The following is a 19512-nucleotide window of genomic DNA, read 5'->3' as shown; positions in this document are numbered from 1 at the left end:
GCTGTTTATTCCCTTAGTGGGGATGGGCTTGCACAGCTCCACAGCACCATCCACTGGGATTCCTCGCTTGTCTTTCTCCTAATTTTAGACCTACCAAGCAGCAGGAACCCCTGAAGCAGTATTTATTTATCCTGAGAGTAAGCTATAGATCTCATTGAAAATAAATGCATTGGGACCAGTCTTAGCTACCAGTTATTGTTTTCATATCCCAGAGTCATAGATCCAATCTTTTAGAGCTGAGATCTTAGATCAAAGTGGTCCCTGCTTATATTTTCTGACAGTACTTCTGAAATCAAATGTACTTCCTGACATCAGCTGGGCATCCAGCAATTCCACTGACCTCAGACACTGACTCCTTGAGTTATAACAGTTCCCAACTCTTAAGGGGTCTGTGTTTTAAGGCTGCTTCTACTTCAGAAGCTGTGACAAGAAGAATTGCCAGGAACCCAAACTTCTTGCCTGGCTGACAACAAAGCTGGAGGATCCCATGATGCCACTTCCCTTTTTTGTTGTTGTTTTTGGTCATGGGGCTTGAATTCTGGGCTTGAGCACTGTCCTTCAGCTCTTCAGCTCAAGGCAAGCGCTCTACCACATGAGCTACAGCGCCACTTCCGGTTTTCTGGTGGTTTTATTGGCGATAGGAGTCTCACGGTCTCTCCTGCCCGAGCTGGCTTTGAACCGCGATCCTCAGATCTCAGCCTCCTGAGTAGCTAGGATTATAGGCGTGAGCCACCAGCGCCCGGCTGCCACTTCACTTTTGATGATTCACTAGAACAACTCACAAAATTCAGGAAAACACTAGACTGACATTAGAGTTTATTCTAAAGAATACTATCAGCAAGAAGGATATAAGACAAAGTCCAGATGGGTCCTGAGCACAAGACCCTGTCTTTGTGGAATTAGAGTGAAGCCACTCCCTGTACACATATGTATTCACCATCCTGGAGCTCTGCAGGTCTACTTGTTTCCGATAGCTCTGTGCTCTCTATCCACCCCGCCCTCCCCACCTCACTGTTTAAACTCAGGGCCTCATTCTTGCTAGATAGGCACTCTACCACTTAAGTCATACCTCCAGTCCTTTTTAGCTTTAGTTGTTTTTCAGGTAAGGGCTTGTAATTTTGCCTGTGGTCCAGCTTCAGACCTTGATCCTCCTATCTCTGCTTCCTGAACAGGTAGGATTCCAGTCCTGTACCACCATGCCTGGCCTTTCATTGTTTAACTTTTTTGTTTGTTTGTTTTTGGGTTCGGTCGTGGGGCCTGGGCACTGTCCCTCAGCTCTTCAGCTCAAGGCTAGAGCTCTACCACTTGAGCCACAGCGCCATTCCTGGCTTTTTTATTTTTGCTTATGTGGTGCTGAGGAATTGAACCCAGGGCCTCATGCATGCAAGGCAAGCGCTCTACCACTGAGCCACCTTCCCAGTCCTTGTTTAAGTTTTTATAAATCCATTTCCTCTCCTCTCCCTCCCCAAACATCTGAGAATAGGGAGTGAGGGTGGGTAGCTGTAAGTTCCATTGCCGAAAACACTTTGGACTTTCTGGGACTAGCTGCCATGCTACTATCCTAAACTGTCTAGGGCACCTGAGCCACTTCATTAACATAAATTCAGATGTAGCCCAAAGGGGATTGTTATGAACACCAAAAGACACTCCTGTCATTTAGGAAATAGGGTTGGTAGAGCTCTAGGCCAGGATGCAGGACAAAGACAAACACATTTTAAAGCTACCTGAGGTCCTTTCCTGTAAATGAGTTATGAGATTCTCAATGAGCAGAGTCACCTACTCATCTTGCTGCCAGCTAGACCCTCCTCTGCACACTGACTAGTTAACCTGTTAGCCTTTTAGTTTGGAGGAACTGGGACTAAGAGTAAGGGTCTAATGCAGTCACAGAATATTTTTTCTATAAAACTGAGTGATGTCCCTTCCCAAGTTGACCCCCAGAGATCAAGTAAGTTTGTGACTTGGAAGCAGAGGCTTGTGTGTGGGACTTTGAGGAGGTGCTATTGGGAAGAGGAAGAGACTAGGGCCCTGGGCTGACAGCCAGCCTCCTAGGATCCTGAGGGTAAGGGTTGCACTGGTTTGGATTTCTGCAGAGTCAATAGAGGGGGAGGCACAACTGTGAAGTGGTCATGACCTCATCAGGAGCTTATAAATCGGAGGGATCTCTGCATGCAGGACAGTCTTTTTGCAGGCCTGTGACTGATGGTAGCTTTGCAAGATGAAGGACTTAGAGATGAATGGTGAAACAGCCCATTTCTGCACAGACAACCAATGTGTTTCCTTGCATCCTCGAGGTGAGAAAACACAGGGCCTTCCTTGCCTCTCTGCCCAGTACCCCTCCTTGGCAGTCCTTGGACTGCACAGTAAACAGAATGTGAGTCAGGCAAAGGACTAGAGCTCTAGGCAGGCCCAGTGTCTGCATAAAATCTTCCTACACTCCTTTTTCTGGGCATAGTAAGTAATCTGGCAATAGAAAGGACTTTGAATTTAGATAGATCTGGGTTTGAACTCCAGCTCTGTATCCCAGCTGAACCCATGGAGGCCTCTGGAGCATCCTCTCTTGCTAATACATCTCAAGAAGGTTCAGGAATGGCTTTTTTCAGAACATTAATGGTTGCAGAGCCCAAAGTGAAGGAAGGCTTCGGGACTGTCACTGTATGGGGATCAGCACTTAGCCCCAAACAGGGTGACTCTTACCTTAGCTAGAGTCCATGAGCAGGATTGGCTCTGAGCCTTGGGTCTGGGCTCCTGTTTGGTGTCTTTGTCTTGTCTCCTTCTTCTACCCTCCCTCCCTCAACTCTCTTTCCTTCCTTTTTTTCTTTCATTCAAACCACATTTCTGTGGATTTCTACAACCAGGTTTTGTTCTCCGAGTACCCCCACTTGCCTTCTTGAGACTTTGAGTCTTGGGGTCTTGGCAGTATTCTTGACCTTTGGGCTGCTACTGTGACTCACAGTTGGCTTTTGTGAACACCAAAGAGTGCTTTCACCTTGCTGCCATCTGGATGAGAAGTGTGGCAGGTGTCCTTGTCCCCACTGGACAGACCAGGAGCCTGGGTCAGACAGGCCAACTATCCCAGTCCTTCTCTCATCTTGGACTCTGGCTTCTACTCTACAGGACTGAACTCCACATCAGCGGCATTGATAGCCCCCAGGATGTCAAGAATTGTTCAGATTGCCTTGGTGTGCATGGCTGGGATTGTGATCTCCTGTTTGGTGGCTCTCTTTGTAGTGGGTGAGTTATCAAGTGTCCGGAACTCTACTGATTCTCTCTCCTTATTCCTGTACAAAGGCCCAAAGGGTTCCAGATGCCCATTCTCTGACTCCTGCTGTTCCCCAAAGGGTCATTCCAAGGCTGCTTTGTTGGCCCTGGGAGCAGAGAGAGGCCCCTGTGCAAGGGAAGCCTCCCAATAATTGAGGCTTGTGAAGGAAACTCCATCTTCCTCTTTCTAATACCCTAGCTGGTATAGGGCATCCTGTTTTCCCAGATCAGGGCTGAGGATAGCAGTAACCCAGGAATGGGGTATTTCAGCTCTGCAGCCACAAAACCCTGAACTGAAGAGTGATCTTGTCTCCAAAGAGCTTCAAGCTCTTTGTTTCTGGAAGACAACAAAATTGGACAGTTACCTGTGGAACCCAAAGGTGAGCAGCCAAGAGGGGCTGGGGGCTGGGAGGGACCTGGGGCATTGAGGAGTCTAAATCCTGGGACTAGCTTCTCTTTCAATACCCCCAGATCTCTGAATGGGTTCCACTCTCCTCATTAAAACAGCAGTCTTTTTTAGAACAAAAATGAAAATAGGCTGGATATCAGTGACTGATGCCCGTAATCCTAGCTATTCAGGAGGTTGAAATCTGAGGATTGAGGTTTGAAGCCAGCCTGGACAGGAAAGTCTGTGAGACCCTTATCTTCAATTAACTACCAGAAAACTGTAAGTGACATTGTAGCTCAAAGTGGTAGAATGCTAACTTTGAGCAAAAAAGCTCAGGGACAGTGCCCAGGCCCTGAGTTCAGGCCCCATGACTGACAAAGAAAAAAGAAAAGAAAAGAAAAAGAAAAATAGCTTAAAAAATATAATAGATATATTGTATATATGTATGTATATATATATAATCTATAACATACATCTTTAAAGCATATGGTCTAATGAATTTTGATGTGTGTATGTGCTCATGAAACTATCAACCATGTGAAGGTAAGGGACAGAGTCATAGTTCTCTGCCAGAGTTTACTTGTGGCCCTTGTGGTTCGTTGTGGTTCCTCCCTCTCCTACACCTTTCAATCCTAGGTCACCACTCACTTCTATGTAATAACTAAAGTAAAATTTGCTTTTCCTAATACTTCATATAAAAGGGACCATATAATATTCACTCCTTTAAAATCCTTTACCAGTCATGTGATTTGCACACATTTTCTCTGTTTGTGACTTCATTTCTCAGTCTCTTCCAAGGTTTTAATTTTGATAAATTATATTTGTCTTTTTTTTCTCAGTATTGAGGATTGAGCCCAGGGCCTTGTCCATACTAAGCATGTGCTCTCCCACTGAGCTATACATCTTTAGCCCCTTTTTTTCTGTTCTTTCTTTTTGTTTTTCTGGAATGGATCATGCTTTTGGTCTTGTATGTGAGAAAACGTTGCTCAAGTCAAAGTCTCAAAGATGTTCCTTTTTTGCTTTCTTTCATAGTTTTTTGAGTTCACATTTAGAAATTTTTGTATAGTCACATGATGGATAGATAAATGGTTTTGTTTTTCTTTTGCGTGGAGACGTCCTAGTATTTTGGCAGTGTTTTTTGAAAAGATGATATTTTCTCCATGAATTGCCCTTGTCCATATTTGTATGGCTGCACCTCTGGATTCTCCATCTGATTGCATTCATCTGTTTGTATTCATCCATCTTGTAAGGTAGAATCTTTGAGCCTTTCACACTTTCAAAGGCCACCTGAACTTGCAAACTGGATGGAATGTGTGGAACAGCACATGAGTACTCTAGAAGGGTCTTTGCCTACTTGGGTTCTTCCCTCTATTTCTGCAGTAAGGTGACCATGAATGTCTAAGATTGGATCCTAGTTTGTGAGGGGAGCCAAAGATACCAACAGGACCAGAGTGGGTGGTGGTGGTAAGGACCCTGAACTCTTCTGTAGGAGTCTTTTCTCCATATAACATTGGAGCATGGGCCCTTTAAAAGGCCATTTCAGCAAAGGTCCAGTGTCACTTGCATGGCTTGTCTCCTTCCTGGACTTTTGGATTAAACACCATACTTCCTTCTAGGAAAATACTATTTTCTGCCTCCCTCCAGTCCTCACATGGGATTTGTGAGGACAAAATTTATGTTTGTGGTCTACACACTTTTAGGAAGCAATGTATACCAGTTTTAAAACATTATTGAACTTACTCTGGGCTTTATTCATATCTATTTCCTCATAATAACCCATCCATAGCAAAATCTCAGTAGAATTAAATTTTAAGATCTTACAATATAACTAGTTACTTTTAAGTTGAATAGTTACAATAAAAAATAAGCCAGAGCCAGGCACCTGTGGCTCATGCCTGTGATCCTAGCTACTCAGATGGCTGAGATCTGCGGATTGTGGTTCAAAGCCAGCCTGGGCAGGAAAGGCCATGATACTCTTATCTCCAATAAACCACTGGAAGTGGCACTGTGACTTAAGTGGTAGAGTGCTTGCCTTGAGCTGAAGAGCTGAGGGACAGCACCCAGGCTCAGAGTTCAAGCCCATGACCGACAAAAAAAAAAAAAGCCAGATTTATCACATGATTCTCATAGGCTAGTTTAAAGTAATCCTTTCCAACCCTTCATTCATCTGTGGCAGCTAGTAGGTCTTCATTTACTTTGGTTTTTGGTTTACATTCTCATGTGGACCCAGGGTCTGGGTGAATGCAGTGACCATCCATCCAGCTGCCTGAATCCTCAGGGCTGTACCATACATGTTTCTCTGGGAATCTGGAAGAACATTCTGATTACAATCTCACATAATGAGTGTCTTTGGCTGCCTTGTCTGTTTCTTTCCCCCCAGATCACCATTCCATTGACAGGGTGGCAGAGGTGGAAACTGCTATCCAGATATTCAAAGACCACATGGTAAATTCCAGTTCCTGGCACATGGAGATCCAGATGTTGAAGTGCAGAGTGGAGAATGCCAGTGCTCAAATCCAAGTCCTCGAGGGTCATCTGGGAAATGTCTCTGCTGCCATCCCGATGTCAAAAGGTGCTCTGAAGGATGCCAGTGTCTGGAGTTTTCAGACACAGGTGCTAAGACGTTCCTTGGAGGAGACGGGTGGGGAGATCCAGAGGCTGAAAGGAGATCTGGAAAAGGCAAATTTTTCAACTTCCCAGATGCAGAATTTCTTAAAAAACAGCTCAGACAACACCAGCACTGTGCTCCAGGTGTTAAGCAGAGACTTGAAGAGTGCCAATGCCGAGATTCACACATTGAAGGCAGGATTGGAAATGGCAAATGACCAGGCCCAGTGGGCAAATAGTAGTTTAGAGACTGCAAATGCTGAAATCCATGCTTTGAAAGGTCATCTAGATAGTATCAATGAATTAAGGACCCAGGACCAGGTTATAAGAAGTAGTTTGGAAGAAGCTCAGACTGAGATTCAGAGCTTAAAGGGAAGTCTGCAAAAAGCAAATGCTCTAAACAACCAGACCCAGACCCTTCTTCAAGTCAGGTTAGACAGCACCAGAGCTGAGACCCAGGCACTGAAAGGTCACTTAGAAAAGATTGGTCCTGAAATGAACTTGTTAAAAACAGAATTGGCAACTGTTACTGCCCAGATGCAAGTAGCTAACAGCCGTCTGGAGAAGGCAGATGCTCAGGTTCAAGGTATAAAAGCAAAGCTAGAAAACACCAATACCTTAAACTCCCGGATTCAGGTACTAAATAGTGAGCTGAGAAATGCCAACAGAGAGATACAGACCATACAAACAAGAAAAGAGGATGTTGAAGCCTTAAATTCCCGGGCCCAGATGTTAGAGAGAAATCTACGGAATACCAATGCTGAGATGAAGAGGTTAAAGGAGGATTTGAAGAATATCCAGGCTCTCATTACCAAGATCCAGGAGGAACAGAGTCACCCGGGAAACCTCCCTGTGACTGATGCTCTGCAGGAGCAGCTGAGGAAGCAAAGTAAGTGACAGGGAGGAGTTCTGATGGGGAGGGGTCCTGAGGGAAGAGACTAGCGTCTTTTGTCCCTTCAGCCCTTTTGTTTAACATGTTTGTCTCTGGGGAGGAAATGGGTGCTTGAGATGAGACCAAACCCAATGAAATAGGTAGTGGTGATGATAACACAGGAGCATTATACTTTCTCCAGAGGTGCTTATGATCTGGCCAGTGACAAAAGAGGTGGAAAACCAACTGCCTATGACAGGAATTTGAAATAAGGATGTATGGGCTAGGTACTGATACCCTGCCATTAGAAATGTTGAACATGTAGCTGGGGGAAGGAGATTAATGACTCTAATACTAGCTACTTGAGAGGCTGAGATCTAGAGGAGTAAGGTTTGAAGCCAACGTAGGTAGGAGAATCCAGGAAACTCCATCTCCAATTAATGTACAAAAAGCTGGTTTGGAGACATAATTAAACTGGTAGTGTGCCTATCAGGTAAGCAAGCCAAGGAAGAGCTCAAGGCACTGAATTCAAGCCACAGTACTGGACAAAAAAAAGGAAGAAAGAATGGTGAATAAACTGCTTACTAACTCTGAGCCTTGCTTTTCTCATCTTAAAAATGGAGACAATAATATTTGTTCCACAGTGAAGATCAAATGAGGTGACATGTAAAGCATTTTAGGCTGGGCACCAGTTGCTCACGCCTATAATCCTACTACTTAGGAGGCTGGGATCTGAGGATCAAGGTTTAAAACTAGCCCGGGCAGGAAAGCCCATGAGATTCTTCTTATCTTGAAATAGCTACCAAAAATGCCAGAAGTGGAGCTGTGGCTCAAGTGATAGAGCACCAGCCTTGAGCACAAAACCTCAGGGACAGTGCCTGAGTTCAAACCCCAGGACTCCCTCTCCCCCACAGTCTTTAAGTAATTGTACAAAAGAGTTGCCATTTAACAAAGCAGTTTATGAATACAATGCATCTTGACCAATGTCACCCCTTTCAACATTCTTGTTTTTTTTTGTTGTTGTTGTTTTGTTTTCTGGTCATGGGGCCTGAACTCTGGGCCTGGGCACTGTCCCTCAGCTCTTCAGCTCAAGGTGAGTCGCTCTACCACTTGAGCCACAGCGCCACTTCCAGCTTTTTCTGTGTATGTGGTGCTGAGGAATCAAACTCAGGGCCTCATGCATGCAAGGCAAGCACTCTACCACTGAGCCACCTTTCCAGCCCTCAACATTCTTATACATCTCTCCCAAACTATCCCTTTCATCACTTTTATTTTTCTTTTTTTGCCAGTCCTAGGGCTTGAACTCTGGAAACTGTCCCTAGGAATCTTTTGCTCAAGACTAGCACCACTTGAGCCACAGTACCACTTTCATTTTTTCCCTGTAATTAATTAGAAATAATGTCATGGACTTTCCTGCCCAGGCTGGCTTCAAACCACAGTCCTCAGATCTCAGCCTTTTGAGTAGCTGGAATTACAGGCATGAGCCACCAGTGTCTAGCCTATTTGTGAGATTCTTATCTCCAATTAACTGGCAAAAAGCCAGAAGTAGAGACATGGCTCAAGTGGTAAAGTACTAGCCTTGCACAAAAATATAGAAAAAACGAGTGATAGCATGAGGCTCTGAGTTCATGCCCCAATACTGGAACATAATAAAAGAATTTTAATAAAGTGCTCTGTGTTTATGCACTCATTGCCATTTTATTGAGGCCCTATCAAGTTCCAGGGGAAGAAAAATGAATATGATGTGTCCTGTAGTTTTGCCAAGCTTTCGGCAGACTTGTATAGAAGACAGGTGTAAGAGGTAAGGAGTAAGAAGCTGGTACTGGGAACCAGGGTGAAGGAGGGGCAAAAACAAAGAAGAAATCTGAAGGAAGTGTGTGTGTGTGTGTGTGTGTGTGTGTGTGTGTGTAAAGAGAGAGAGAGAGGCATCTTTCATGAGAAAACATCAGATGGTACTTTATTAAGTTGATGACTTTTGAATGGAGTCTTGAAGGATTAGTAGTTATTTGCCAGATAATAGGGTAAGAGAATGGTAAGTTCAGAAGTATGGAGACATGAGAGCCTGGTGAAGGAAGGCAACTTCATAAGGTAAAGACTAAAAGCAGAGAAGACAGGGGCTCCAGCAGTGGTGGTCTCAGTTTGAATGAAATCATAGCATGAAATTCATATTACACTGTAAGCCAGTCGAATTACAGACACACTTTTACAAAAAGCAAAATTTACTGTGTCAATATACTCTGATACTTTACAATCTGAATCTAGTCCTTTTTTGAGTTTTTGGTCAGTAGTGGGACTTGAACTCAGGGCTTCATGCATTGCTTACTTTTTTCACTTAAGGATGGCCACATCTCCTTAATTAGAGATAGTTGTTTCCTGGACATTTCTGCCCAGGCTGGCTTTTACTGTGATCCTTAGGTCTCAGCCCCCTGAGTATCAGCTAGAATTATAGGCAAGAGCCACTACAATCTAATATGTATGCTTTTCACAATTTACTAATGGTCTGGAGAGAACAGTTTGAATAACACTGAGCTAGAGGGAGGCAAGTGGGTAGCCTGGGAGACACAGGGTGGATGGGGAACGGCCTGGGACTTGCGTTTTCCCTCCAGGAATTTCAAAGAGGAGGCTCCGTAGGCTGTGTCCAGACTGAGGTTGGAAATAGAAGAGGAATGGGAATGGGGTGATTTCACCTGCTGAGTTTGGGATGTTGTGGGGGGGTGCGGCTATGACTCTCATTTACAAGTGGTCTAGAGAAGGAGAGAGGCCTGGTTTCAGGCATGGATCTGGAGACATGGGATATTATTGGTTCTGGTTTCTACAGTGGGATGTGGCTACATGAGACAGCATGGAGAAGACCAGGGGGCACACAGAAAGCCAGTCTTCAGCTGGCAAGATGGGAAATCGGTGTTTTGAATGTGATGGCTATGATGTGAGCAGCTGAAATGGATGGAGATGCAATCAGAAAAGATGGAAGGCTGGAAGGAGGCTATAAAGAAAGAAAAAGTCAAGAAAGAGTCAAGGATGGAGAGGACATTGTGGCTCCAGCACAGCCAGAAAGCAGGCATCTGAAAAAGAGTGTTGACTGGTGGCACAGCTCAGTCTCCCGGGAGGGACCTCCACGCTTGGATGCCGAAAGCTGCTTGCAGGATTGTGTAGTGAGATGAGGCTATAGCCTTCTGGCCTTGCCCTGGATCACTGTTTTCAGGAATGGCCTGGGCTCCTGAACCTAAGTGGCTAGCTCTGGGGCAGAAAGGTCAGCATTGGATCACCCACTATCTGTTTCTGATTCTCTCTCTCCACAATCTTTGCTCCAGATCAACTTCTCCAGTTGGCCTTGGAAGGCTGGAAGGCCCACAAGGGAAACTTGTATTATTTTTCTCAAGTGAAGAAGTCTTGGCACGAGGCTGAGAAGTTCTGTGTGTCCCAGGGAGCTCACTTGGCATCAGTGACCTCTCAGGAGGAGCAGGTGCGGGATGTGGGTGAGGGCGGCATCGGCTGGGGATGTTGGTGTGTGACCAGAGATCTGGGTGCTTTGGTTTTTATCCTTTCAGTGGTGTGGCTGTGGACACCTTCAACTCTCCAAGTCAGGTGGGATTTTTTAAATGAATATTTATTTATGGCTATTGTAGAGTTGATATACAGAGGGTTATAGTTACATGAATCAGGTAATGAGTAACGAGTACAATTCTTTTTGAACCATGTCTGCCCTTCCATTGCTCTCTCCCAGTTTTTCCCTTCTTTCCCCACCCACAAGATATCCAGTTCATTTTCCATATAATACTGTTGTATTTGTTCACCCTTGTTCCATCTTTTATGTGCCCTCCCTGATCCTCCCAAACACAAACTAGCAAACAAGATAAAAGGAAAAGAGAACAAAAACAGCAACAGTAGAGACTAAAAAGTATCTCCTGTTTCCTTTTCTTGGGGTCCATTTCATAGAATATTATTTTATATGATTATCTTTACATAGCGATTGAGCCTTTGTCCACCATTCCTATGCATATCTGACTTTGGCTTCAGTATGTGAATGACTAGACTACTATATAATTAATCATATCCCAATGTGTGTGCATACATGTATATGTAATATTTATTGAGCTCCAAGTAGCACTTTGTACTGGAGGAGGAAGCTTGAACAGTACCTGGCACATACTCAATGATGAAAGAAGATGTCCAGGGTTCAGCAGAGGTGAGCGGGAAAGAAGGGAGGGCAGAGAGAGGTGGTACCAAGTGACTGCTCTCAATTGTTGGGAAGGTGTGTCCTTCCTGTGCCATGGAGTTCCTGATAAACTTCCTTTCTGGCTATGAAGGGCTCCTGAGCACGAGATCTGAGCCTTCTAGAGAGCTGATGCACTACTCCATATTTGAGGACCACAATAAGCAATATTCCAGGAAGACCATCTATTTATCTGATAAAGGTTAAGGATCTTTACCAGAACCTGCCAGGTTATTAACAAGGGCTGCAATAGCTTATAGAATGATCCACTCCTTGAAGTTAATCAGGCTATTGTTATAGGGTCAGTGAAGGTTATATTGTTTGTAAAACATTTCTTCCCTCCTCGTATTTTTTCTTTTTGGTTGTACTGAATCCAGAACTGCATGAATGCTAGACAAGTACCACGAGCCATACTCTCAACTGCCAAATGCATCTTTGTCCAAGTAAAGCTATACCCCTCATCAAGAACAGGAGCTTTTTATGGCTAATCAGTCTGAGAGAAGCCGGGCTTCTCATGGGCGGGGTGTGGCTGTTGGCCTATGCCTCAACAAAACATAGAAAGCAAAGACAGTGGCCTCGTTCCTGTAGAGAAGCAGGCTTCACGTCCCAGTACTAGCGAGAAGACAGCCTCGAGAACCAGCTACTGGCACACATGAACAGTCCTACCTCTTTCCCATAGGACTTCATGGTATATTTCACAAGTTCTGCATACCACTGGATCGGCCTCACTGACAAGGACACCGAGGGCTCCTGGTACTGGGTGGATGGGACACCATTCAACAGCACAGAAAGCAGAGAGTGAGTCAAGTTGCTATATTATTTTGGCAGGCCTGGCTAGAGACTCATGTATCCCTGTCTTGTGTGTCCATGCCCAGTGAGTATTAGTGTTGCATGTGGTATATGTGGTGTATGATATGGGGTAGCATATGATGTGGGATGTGTATATAGTATATGAGTTGGTATATGATTTATATGTGATGCATATATGGTGTTTGTGGTGTATGACGTGTGATGTATAAGGTGCATGATACATGTATAAGGTGTGGTGCGTGGGGTGCATGATGCATGAGTGATGGGTATGTAGTCTGGATATATGATGTATAATGTACATGTGGTGTGTGTTGGGTATGACGTGCATGTGGCGTATGGTGTATTTGATGTGTATATGATCATGTATATGATGTGTGATGTGTACGTGGTATGTGTGGTACATTATGCATATGTGGTGTAAACCATGTGTGGTGAGGCATGATTTCTCCCAGAGAGCCTTGGGGAAAGGATAGGTCCTATAGCTGATAGTCTGTGGGTGGGTCTTCTTGCTTTTTGTTTTGTTGCATTTTTGTTTTTTGTTCTTTTGTTGTTGTTGTTGTTTTTGAGACAAGGTCTCACTATGTAGTCCAGGCTGGCTTTGATCTGGCTATGTCACCCAGGCTAGTCTTAAACTTGTGATCTTTCTGCTTGAGGCTCCCCTATGGTGGGCCTGTACGTGTGTGCTGCAATACCCAGCTACCTTTTTTAAAGTTTTTAAAATCTTTGCTTTCTACCCTATGCTCTACTTTATCTGATCCCAAGGGCCTCTACTTTCACTGGATAGCCTCTTAGTTAGAATTCTGGGGTGGGCTCGCAGCATCATAGGTTGGTTTCTGGCCCAGATCTTCAATAACTAAGGGCAGCCTTAGTGAGCCTCAGTGAGCCATCTTCAGAGTTCTGTTGGCCCTCACCTTGCTCCCATCTTGGGACATAAGGGATGAGGGATCTACATCAGTATTGTGTCAGCTCCTTCTGCCAGTGCAAAGGAAAGGACACTTGCTCTGTCTAAAAGAATAAAGCTGTGTTGTTTCCAGGTTTTGGGAAACAAATCAGCCAGACAACTGGCTACACAAGCATGGGGAGAGGGAAGACTGCGTGCAAATTCAGAAGAAATGGAATGACATATACTGCAGCGCCTCCTATCCCTGGGTCTGCAAGAAGCCCAGGGACTTCATTGTGGCTTGAGGCTGCCCAGAACTGAGGGGTCACTCCTGCCTGCAACGTTGGACTCCGCTCCACTCCACTTCTAAAGGCCTTTGAACCCAACCTGTTCTCTAGGGCTTTTCATTGGCCGTTCGTTATTTCTTCCCTTGTCTTTTTATTGAACACTTTTGAACATGTTTGTGCTATGTAACCCAGTGGGATCAATGACTCTTCAGAGCAGAAGCCTTGCCTTGCCTCTGTATCCCCTCAGCTGCCAGGCCTGGGAGGCTGTAGATCCTCCATAAAGTCCCATTGAATGAACAAGGCGTTGTGCTTGCTTGTCTCTTGTGACAGTTATCACACGTTTCTCTCTAAACGGTTCTTTCCTTGACTGTCCCTTCTGTCTCCAAACAAGCACATCTTTAAGAGCTTTACAGCTAGTAATTTTTACCTACTTTGTGGAAAACAGCAGAGATTTACGAAAGACTCCAGGGACTTCATAAGGAATATAAAGACCCAGGAAGTTCCTGCCATCCTGTTTGTTCTCTGGATTTCCTTGGAGTCCAGATGGGCCCAGGGCTGGATTTCCAGCCTTTAAACTACTCTGAAGACATTTCTTCTTCCATCCTGTGAGCTGGTCTCATTTCATGTTTAAACTTTGAGAGCTGTGTCTCTGGATCCAGCCTCTTCCAGGGACCTCCATTCACCCTTCAAGGGATTTAGCTTTCTGTTAACTCAGCTTAGAATGAGAATGTCTCTGTTGGGCCTGTGGATCTTCCTCCTGTGGGACAGGAGCAGACAAATATAAAGGGGCCCTTCCTGCAAACACCCCAGGGTCAGTCTTCATGTCCTGCCGTCCACTCTGTTTCCTAAAGACACAGGCAGAGGAATTAACTTCTTCACAGACTGACTGGAGCTGTCTGGGGACTTGGGGAAGTGGCCAGCTTGCCACCCTGGATTAGACAATCCTGCCTTCCTGCCTCCACTGTGGGAACACCACCCAAAGCTGCCACGTGCTGGGACATGGATTGCTGACAATTGCCAGCACATGAGTTATGCTGTTGACACTCCAGTGCCTGAGTCTCCTCTTGGTCTGAGCACCCAACCTGATGGAAATCTGGGTCCTACATGAGATTTAGGGAAGCACCTGACCCTCACAAAATGAGCAGGCAAAGACCTCACAGTTGTCATGAAGTGCCTGGGTCTGGTTTTCTGGGGACAGAGAAAAGTTTGACTAGAGTGACAGTTGATACATTATACATAATGTGTTAACAGAATTTTGAGGATGAGGAAAGTCAATAGGTTAGAGAAAAAGTTTATGTTTGACGAGTAGCTTTATAGTTACTATTTTTGAGTCAGTACTGGGATTTGAACTCAGGGTTTTATGCTTGCTGGGCAAATGATCTACTACATGAGCCCTACCTTCAGACATTTTGCTTCCATTATTTTTCAGATAGCCTTACTTTTTCCTAGGCCTGACTTTGGACAGACATAAACCATGACATGAACCACCTTGCCCAGCTTTGTCTTCAAGGTAGGGTTCCACTAACTTTTTACCCAGGTTGGCCTCAAACTGCAAAGTTCTATCCTGCCTCTGAAGGAGTTGTGATTACAGATATAATCACTATGCTTGATCTTGGTCAGTAACTTTGTCCTCTCCAAATAATCCCCCCTCCCACTCTGCATGTGTACACTTATTGTCCATATACTAAAACTCAGATACCAGATACCCTTGGTGCAATTAATAAAAGGGGGAGGGAGAGAGAGGTGGGAGGGAGATAAGAAAGTAAAGCAGGGGCTGGGAAGGTGGCTCAGTGGTAGAGCACTTGCCTTGCATGCATGAGGCCCTGGGTTCAATTCCTCAGCACCACATAAGCAAAAAGAAAAAAGCCGGAAGTGGTGTTGTGGCTCAAGTGGTAGAGCTCTAGCCTTGAGCTGAAAAGCTGAGGGACAGCGCCCAAGCCCAGAGTTCAGGCCCCATGACTGGATCCCCCCACCCCAAAAAAGAAAGTAAAGCAGGCCTGGATGGGAGTGGGTACTGATGGAATCAAGAAGGCCTAACAGAGTGAATGAGGATGAATGCGCTCCATATAGTTTATTTGCATGTATGAAAGTAAAAGAGTGAAACCTGGTAGATTGTTTTAAGAATGAGGGAGAGTTATGGAAGGGATAAACATTGATTGGGATACATTTGATACATGAGTGAAAATGGCACAATGAACCCCCCCTCCTTGTACAACTAATGAATGATGTTTTTTTTAAGCACTATTTGAGCTCAGGGTAACCTTTTCTATATGCCTGCATCATACCTATTACAAGGATCCTCCCCTTTTGTGTTGCTCTTACCTCCAAGTGCCAGTTATAAATGGCTCTGCCACTATTTCCTGCAAGTCCCATTGCAGCTCAAAGGCATCCAAGCCTGAGCTTCAGATTCCAGTGAGAGCCCAAGTCCCAGTGAGAGTAGAGGATGAGCAAGGAGACTTGGGCTGCTCTAGTTGATGTGAGGGCTCCTGAGCTTTAGGATAGCAAAAGAGCCTGCCAGCTAGGCCTCTTGGGGAGGCCAATCTGACTTCCTCCTGCAGGGTGAGACCCCAAGCAGCAGAGTGTCTGCAGCACAGCTTTTTTTTTTTTTTTGCTCCATCTAACTACCCCGCCTCCATCAAAGGGAAAAGCAATAATCCCCAGCTGTACCTGCATTGCCCTTTGAATCTTTTTTTCTTAAAGCTGATGCCAAGACTAGGAATCTAAGCCCTCTTCAAGGTGTCCCCCACCAAGACACTTGATGTGTTTCATCTCTGAAACAGTGTCACCAGAACAGCAAAGACCCTTCAGCCAGCTCTGATTGCAGTGGCTTCTGCCCTGGAGCTCAGGCCACCCTCAACCTGGGCCCCTCAGGGTTTGTGCACAATAGCAGTTTCTACCTTTCTCCCTGGCTCAGAAATTGTCACTGCCCTTTACCCATCACTTATAACATGAGGGAGAGGAAGCAGCTTTGCCCTTTCTAGTTGAGAAAGACAGATTTTTTTCTCTCTCTCTTTTGACTTTTATATGTTTGCTTTTCTGTGAAATAGCAATAGCTAAAGCATCTCCTTCTTGGGGCTATTGTGGAAATAGAATTAATACATAGAGGCAGGGTGCCTGTTTCTTAAACCTAAAATCTTAGCTACACAGAAGGCTGAAATCTGGGGATCATAGTACAAACCAGTCTGGGCAGGAAGGTCCATGAAACTCTTATCTCCAATCAACCATCAGAAAGCCAGAAGGAAGTTGTGGTTCAAGTGGTAGAGCACTTGTTTTGAGTGAAAAAGCTAAGGGACTACATCTAGAGTGGGGAAAAAAAGAGTTACCTCACAGGATGACAGCTAGTCATACATGGCACTGTCCAAGGGTCAACTGCAATTGGTTTTCAGGTGGACTGCCTGATTCCTTACTTGCCTCTCTAGAGGGCTTTGTTCCACTTCACCTTCTTCTCACTAACAGATGGGGAGAAGAGGCCTAAAGGGTTTGAGTGACTTGCCCCAAGGTCAACCCAGTGCTGTAGAAGCTAATTCCCTCTTGACCGTTACCCTCTGCTATATCCCCTAGGCCTCGCTCCTCTATAGCCACCACAACCCACAGCCCTCCATGCTTCCATCTACCTTTTCTCAAGGCTTCAAGGGGTCTTCCTGTGTCATATGGCTTGAAGTCCAACAGCATGAGAATAAAAGTTTGAGCTAAGGGTCCCTTGAGGAAATGACCTCTAGCAGTCCCCTAGGGATGAAGCCAGAGTATGGGAGGGTGTGCTCTGTTCTTCTCTCTTATTTGTGAAGGCATACTTTTGATCCACTGTTAAGCCCATCAGCAGTATAACCAAGACACTAACCTAATTGATCAAAGTAAATTATATTAATGTATGAAATTCTCACAATGAAACATCTTTGTAAAATAATATACACAAATTGTTTAAAAAGATATTAACTCCAGTTTCTGCCCAGTGGACAGGGGAGGGGGGCGTGCAGGAAGAGAGGCGCCCAGGGAAAGGTGAAGAGTTACTGCATGTCTTCTCCCTAGGTGAAGAAACTACTTTGTTAATTTTAAATAAAAAAATTAAAGTCTATACTGGAGATAATTTCTTCTCTTCAAAAGGACACCTAAGACTTTTCTCATTTCTCTTGAAGATACTTATGACAGAAAAAGACAAAACAGTAGCAACAGAAATCAAGACGGGCTGGGTGTGGTAGTTTATGCTTATAATCCTAGCATTCAGGAGGGTGACACAGAAGGATCATAAATTTAAGGCCAGCCTGGGCAGCTTAGTGAGACTCTGCTATCCCTACCTTCCAAAAGAAAACTTTCAAATAGTCTGGAAAAAGAATAATGGTAATAGCCACGGGGGGGGGGGGGGGGGGGGGGGGGGAGGGGGAAAAGGACTTGAAACAAATGTGAGATTCTGTGGAATCCCACTTGAAGGGAGCACAGGAGCACTTGGTTACTGTTTTTGTAGCTTTTCAGCTTTTATTTCAAAATGATTTTTCAAAAAATGTGTACTTTTTTCTGTATAAATGTATGTCCACCTACATGTATACATGTGCACAGTTACATCCAGAAGCTCAGGCCTCAGCTCAAACTGATTAAATCAGAATTTGGGGGAGCTCAGTATCCCAGCATGTGGCTTTAAAACAACAGCAACCACTCCTGCCCCACCCCATCGCACTCAGTGATCGCAGTAAGCTGGCACATTGGAGAACTCATGCTGTAATTCACGAGTCATTGTAACCACAATCACCTGTGCAGCTGGTTTGTTAGCGGATTCTAAGTCTGCCACCTGTAGAGGAGAGTGCTTGCAGTCCAGTTGGACAGACCCCGCCCGGCCCCTGGCCTCACCCCTCGCCCTGCCCCACACCTGTCGCGTATCCTGCCTCGTGTATTTGTGTAGGCTTCGTGCAGGGGTGAGCCAGGCCCCATGCGCGCGCATGCGGGCCGCGTGCGCCCCAGGTGCAGCAGATAAAAGGCGGCTTCCACTGCGGCCTATGCGGCCTATGCGTCCCAGTGTCGCCATGGACGCTGCTCTGGAGTCCGGGTCTGAAGTGCCCTTGCTCCTGGTGACTCCGCAGCCCGAGGTGCTGGAGGAGGTGCTCCACCAGTTTTTTGGCCCACTGCCCCAGATGGCCGCCATCTGCAGGCTCAAGCGCCTGCCCTCCGGCGGCTACTCGTCCACCGAGGACCTCGGCTTGGTGTTGGAGCGTCGGCGTGTGGCCAACGCCAAGGAGCGCGAGCGGGTAAGGGGCCCCGGGGCTACCTGGGCGCGGCTGCCTTGTGTATGTACCCCAGGAAGGGGCCAGCTCCCCATTTGACACCTCGTAGATCTCGCAACCCCCTGGCGCACCCCCTTGGCGACTTCGACCCCCTGAATCCCTTCTGCAGTCTCCAGCTGGCCAGAAGAATGACAGTGGCTTGGTCCTCCATCCACGTCCGACTGCTTGCCCGTGGTCACTGGGGTGGCCGCTGGCCTCTGACCCTCCCGGACTCGTGAAGGAGACAGGCCTGAGGATAAAACAGAGCCCCTCAGCAGGTGTCTTAAAAATGCTTGGCCCGTGGCATTGCCTTCAGTCTCAGCTGTAGGCACTTGGGGAACTTGGGTGCAAATGGGACTCTTGCTTCTTTTCTCTGCCTACTGTGCCCCGGTCTCAAAGCCAAGAGAGTGTAAGGAGCCTGCATGGAAGCTACTTTTCATTTTAAAAATCCAAACGGAGCACAATATCCCAGGATGCATTCAGACTCTCCACCCATCAGGAGAAAGTGACTTCCCAGTCATACTGGGTCTGAACCTTTTTAAACCAATTTGAGTGGTCCTGTGCTCTATCAGCGGGTAGCTTTTAGGAACCGGGTTTGTCAAGTCTGAGCTCCTTGTTAACTGTTAGAGGATTTGGGTTGGTTTCCCACAGAGGTTATCCTAGAGAGGGGAGGGAAAGGCTGACACGGGGAACATGGAGTAGTACCTTTATGCCTAGGATGGGAAAAGTTCTACTCGAGCTCTTCCTAGATGCCTACGTATAATTTAGCCTCAGTGAACTTACTGGAGTTTTTGTGTGTGTGTGGGGGGTCTGGTCGTGGGGCCTGAACTCTGGGCCTTGGCGCTGTCCCTTAGCTCTTCAGCTCAAGGCTAGCACTCTACCACTTGAGCCACAGCGCCACTTCCGGCTTTTTTCTTTTTGCTTATGTGGTGCTGAGGAATCGAACTCA

At 45.8% G+C, this 19512-nt stretch overlaps 2 protein-coding genes across 3 annotated transcripts in view; both read left to right on the top strand.

The window, feature by feature from the left end:
* Positions 1–2207: 2207 nt before the first annotated feature.
* Positions 2208–13586, top strand: Clec4f (C-type lectin domain family 4, member F). Of its 2 annotated transcripts, none has more exons than XM_013022486.1 (6): positions 2208–2291; positions 3115–3231; positions 6027–6218; positions 10436–10587; positions 12017–12135; positions 13182–13586. In XM_013022486.1, exons 1-6 carry the CDS (start codon positions 2216–2218, stop codon positions 13330–13332), a joined length of 807 nt encoding a protein of 268 aa, XP_012877940.1. In that variant the 5' UTR covers positions 2208–2215; the 3' UTR covers positions 13333–13586. The 2 variants fall into 2 exon arrangements, with proteins under 2 accessions (XP_012877940.1, XP_012877939.1); XM_013022485.1 differs by having other exon boundaries at positions 6027–7142.
* Positions 13587–18326: 4740 nt separating this feature from the next.
* The window catches only part of Figla (folliculogenesis specific bHLH transcription factor), a 5890-nt gene continuing 4704 nt past the window's right edge, over positions 18327–19512 (top strand). The window contains exon 1 of the mRNA XM_013022469.1: positions 18327–18548. Within this exon, the coding sequence (XP_012877923.1) occupies positions 18327–18548 (222 nt within the window). The remainder of the gene's footprint in view (positions 18549–19512) is intronic.

This window comes from Dipodomys ordii, unplaced genomic scaffold (assembly GCF_000151885.1).
Source record: "Dipodomys ordii isolate 6190 unplaced genomic scaffold, Dord_2.0 Scaffold63, whole genome shotgun sequence".
NCBI classification, from domain to species: domain Eukaryota; kingdom Metazoa; phylum Chordata; class Mammalia; order Rodentia; family Heteromyidae; genus Dipodomys; species Dipodomys ordii.
Note: the sequence above shows the minus strand (reverse complement) of the source record. Positions and strands in the feature narration are given on the sequence as shown.

Excerpts from the sequence above, each read along its gene's own strand:
- Clec4f (XM_013022485.1), top strand. The coding sequence starts at position 2,216 with ATGAAGGACTTAGAGATGAATGGTGAAACAGCCCATTTCTGCACAGAC. Across the intron at positions 7,143-10,435 it reads GGAGCAGCTGAGGAAGCAAA|ATCAACTTCTCCAGTTGGCC; the intron begins GTAAGTGACAGG and ends TCTTTGCTCCAG. Across the intron at positions 12,136-13,181 it reads AACAGCACAGAAAGCAGAGA|GTTTTGGGAAACAAATCAGC; the intron begins GTGAGTCAAGTT and ends TGTTGTTTCCAG.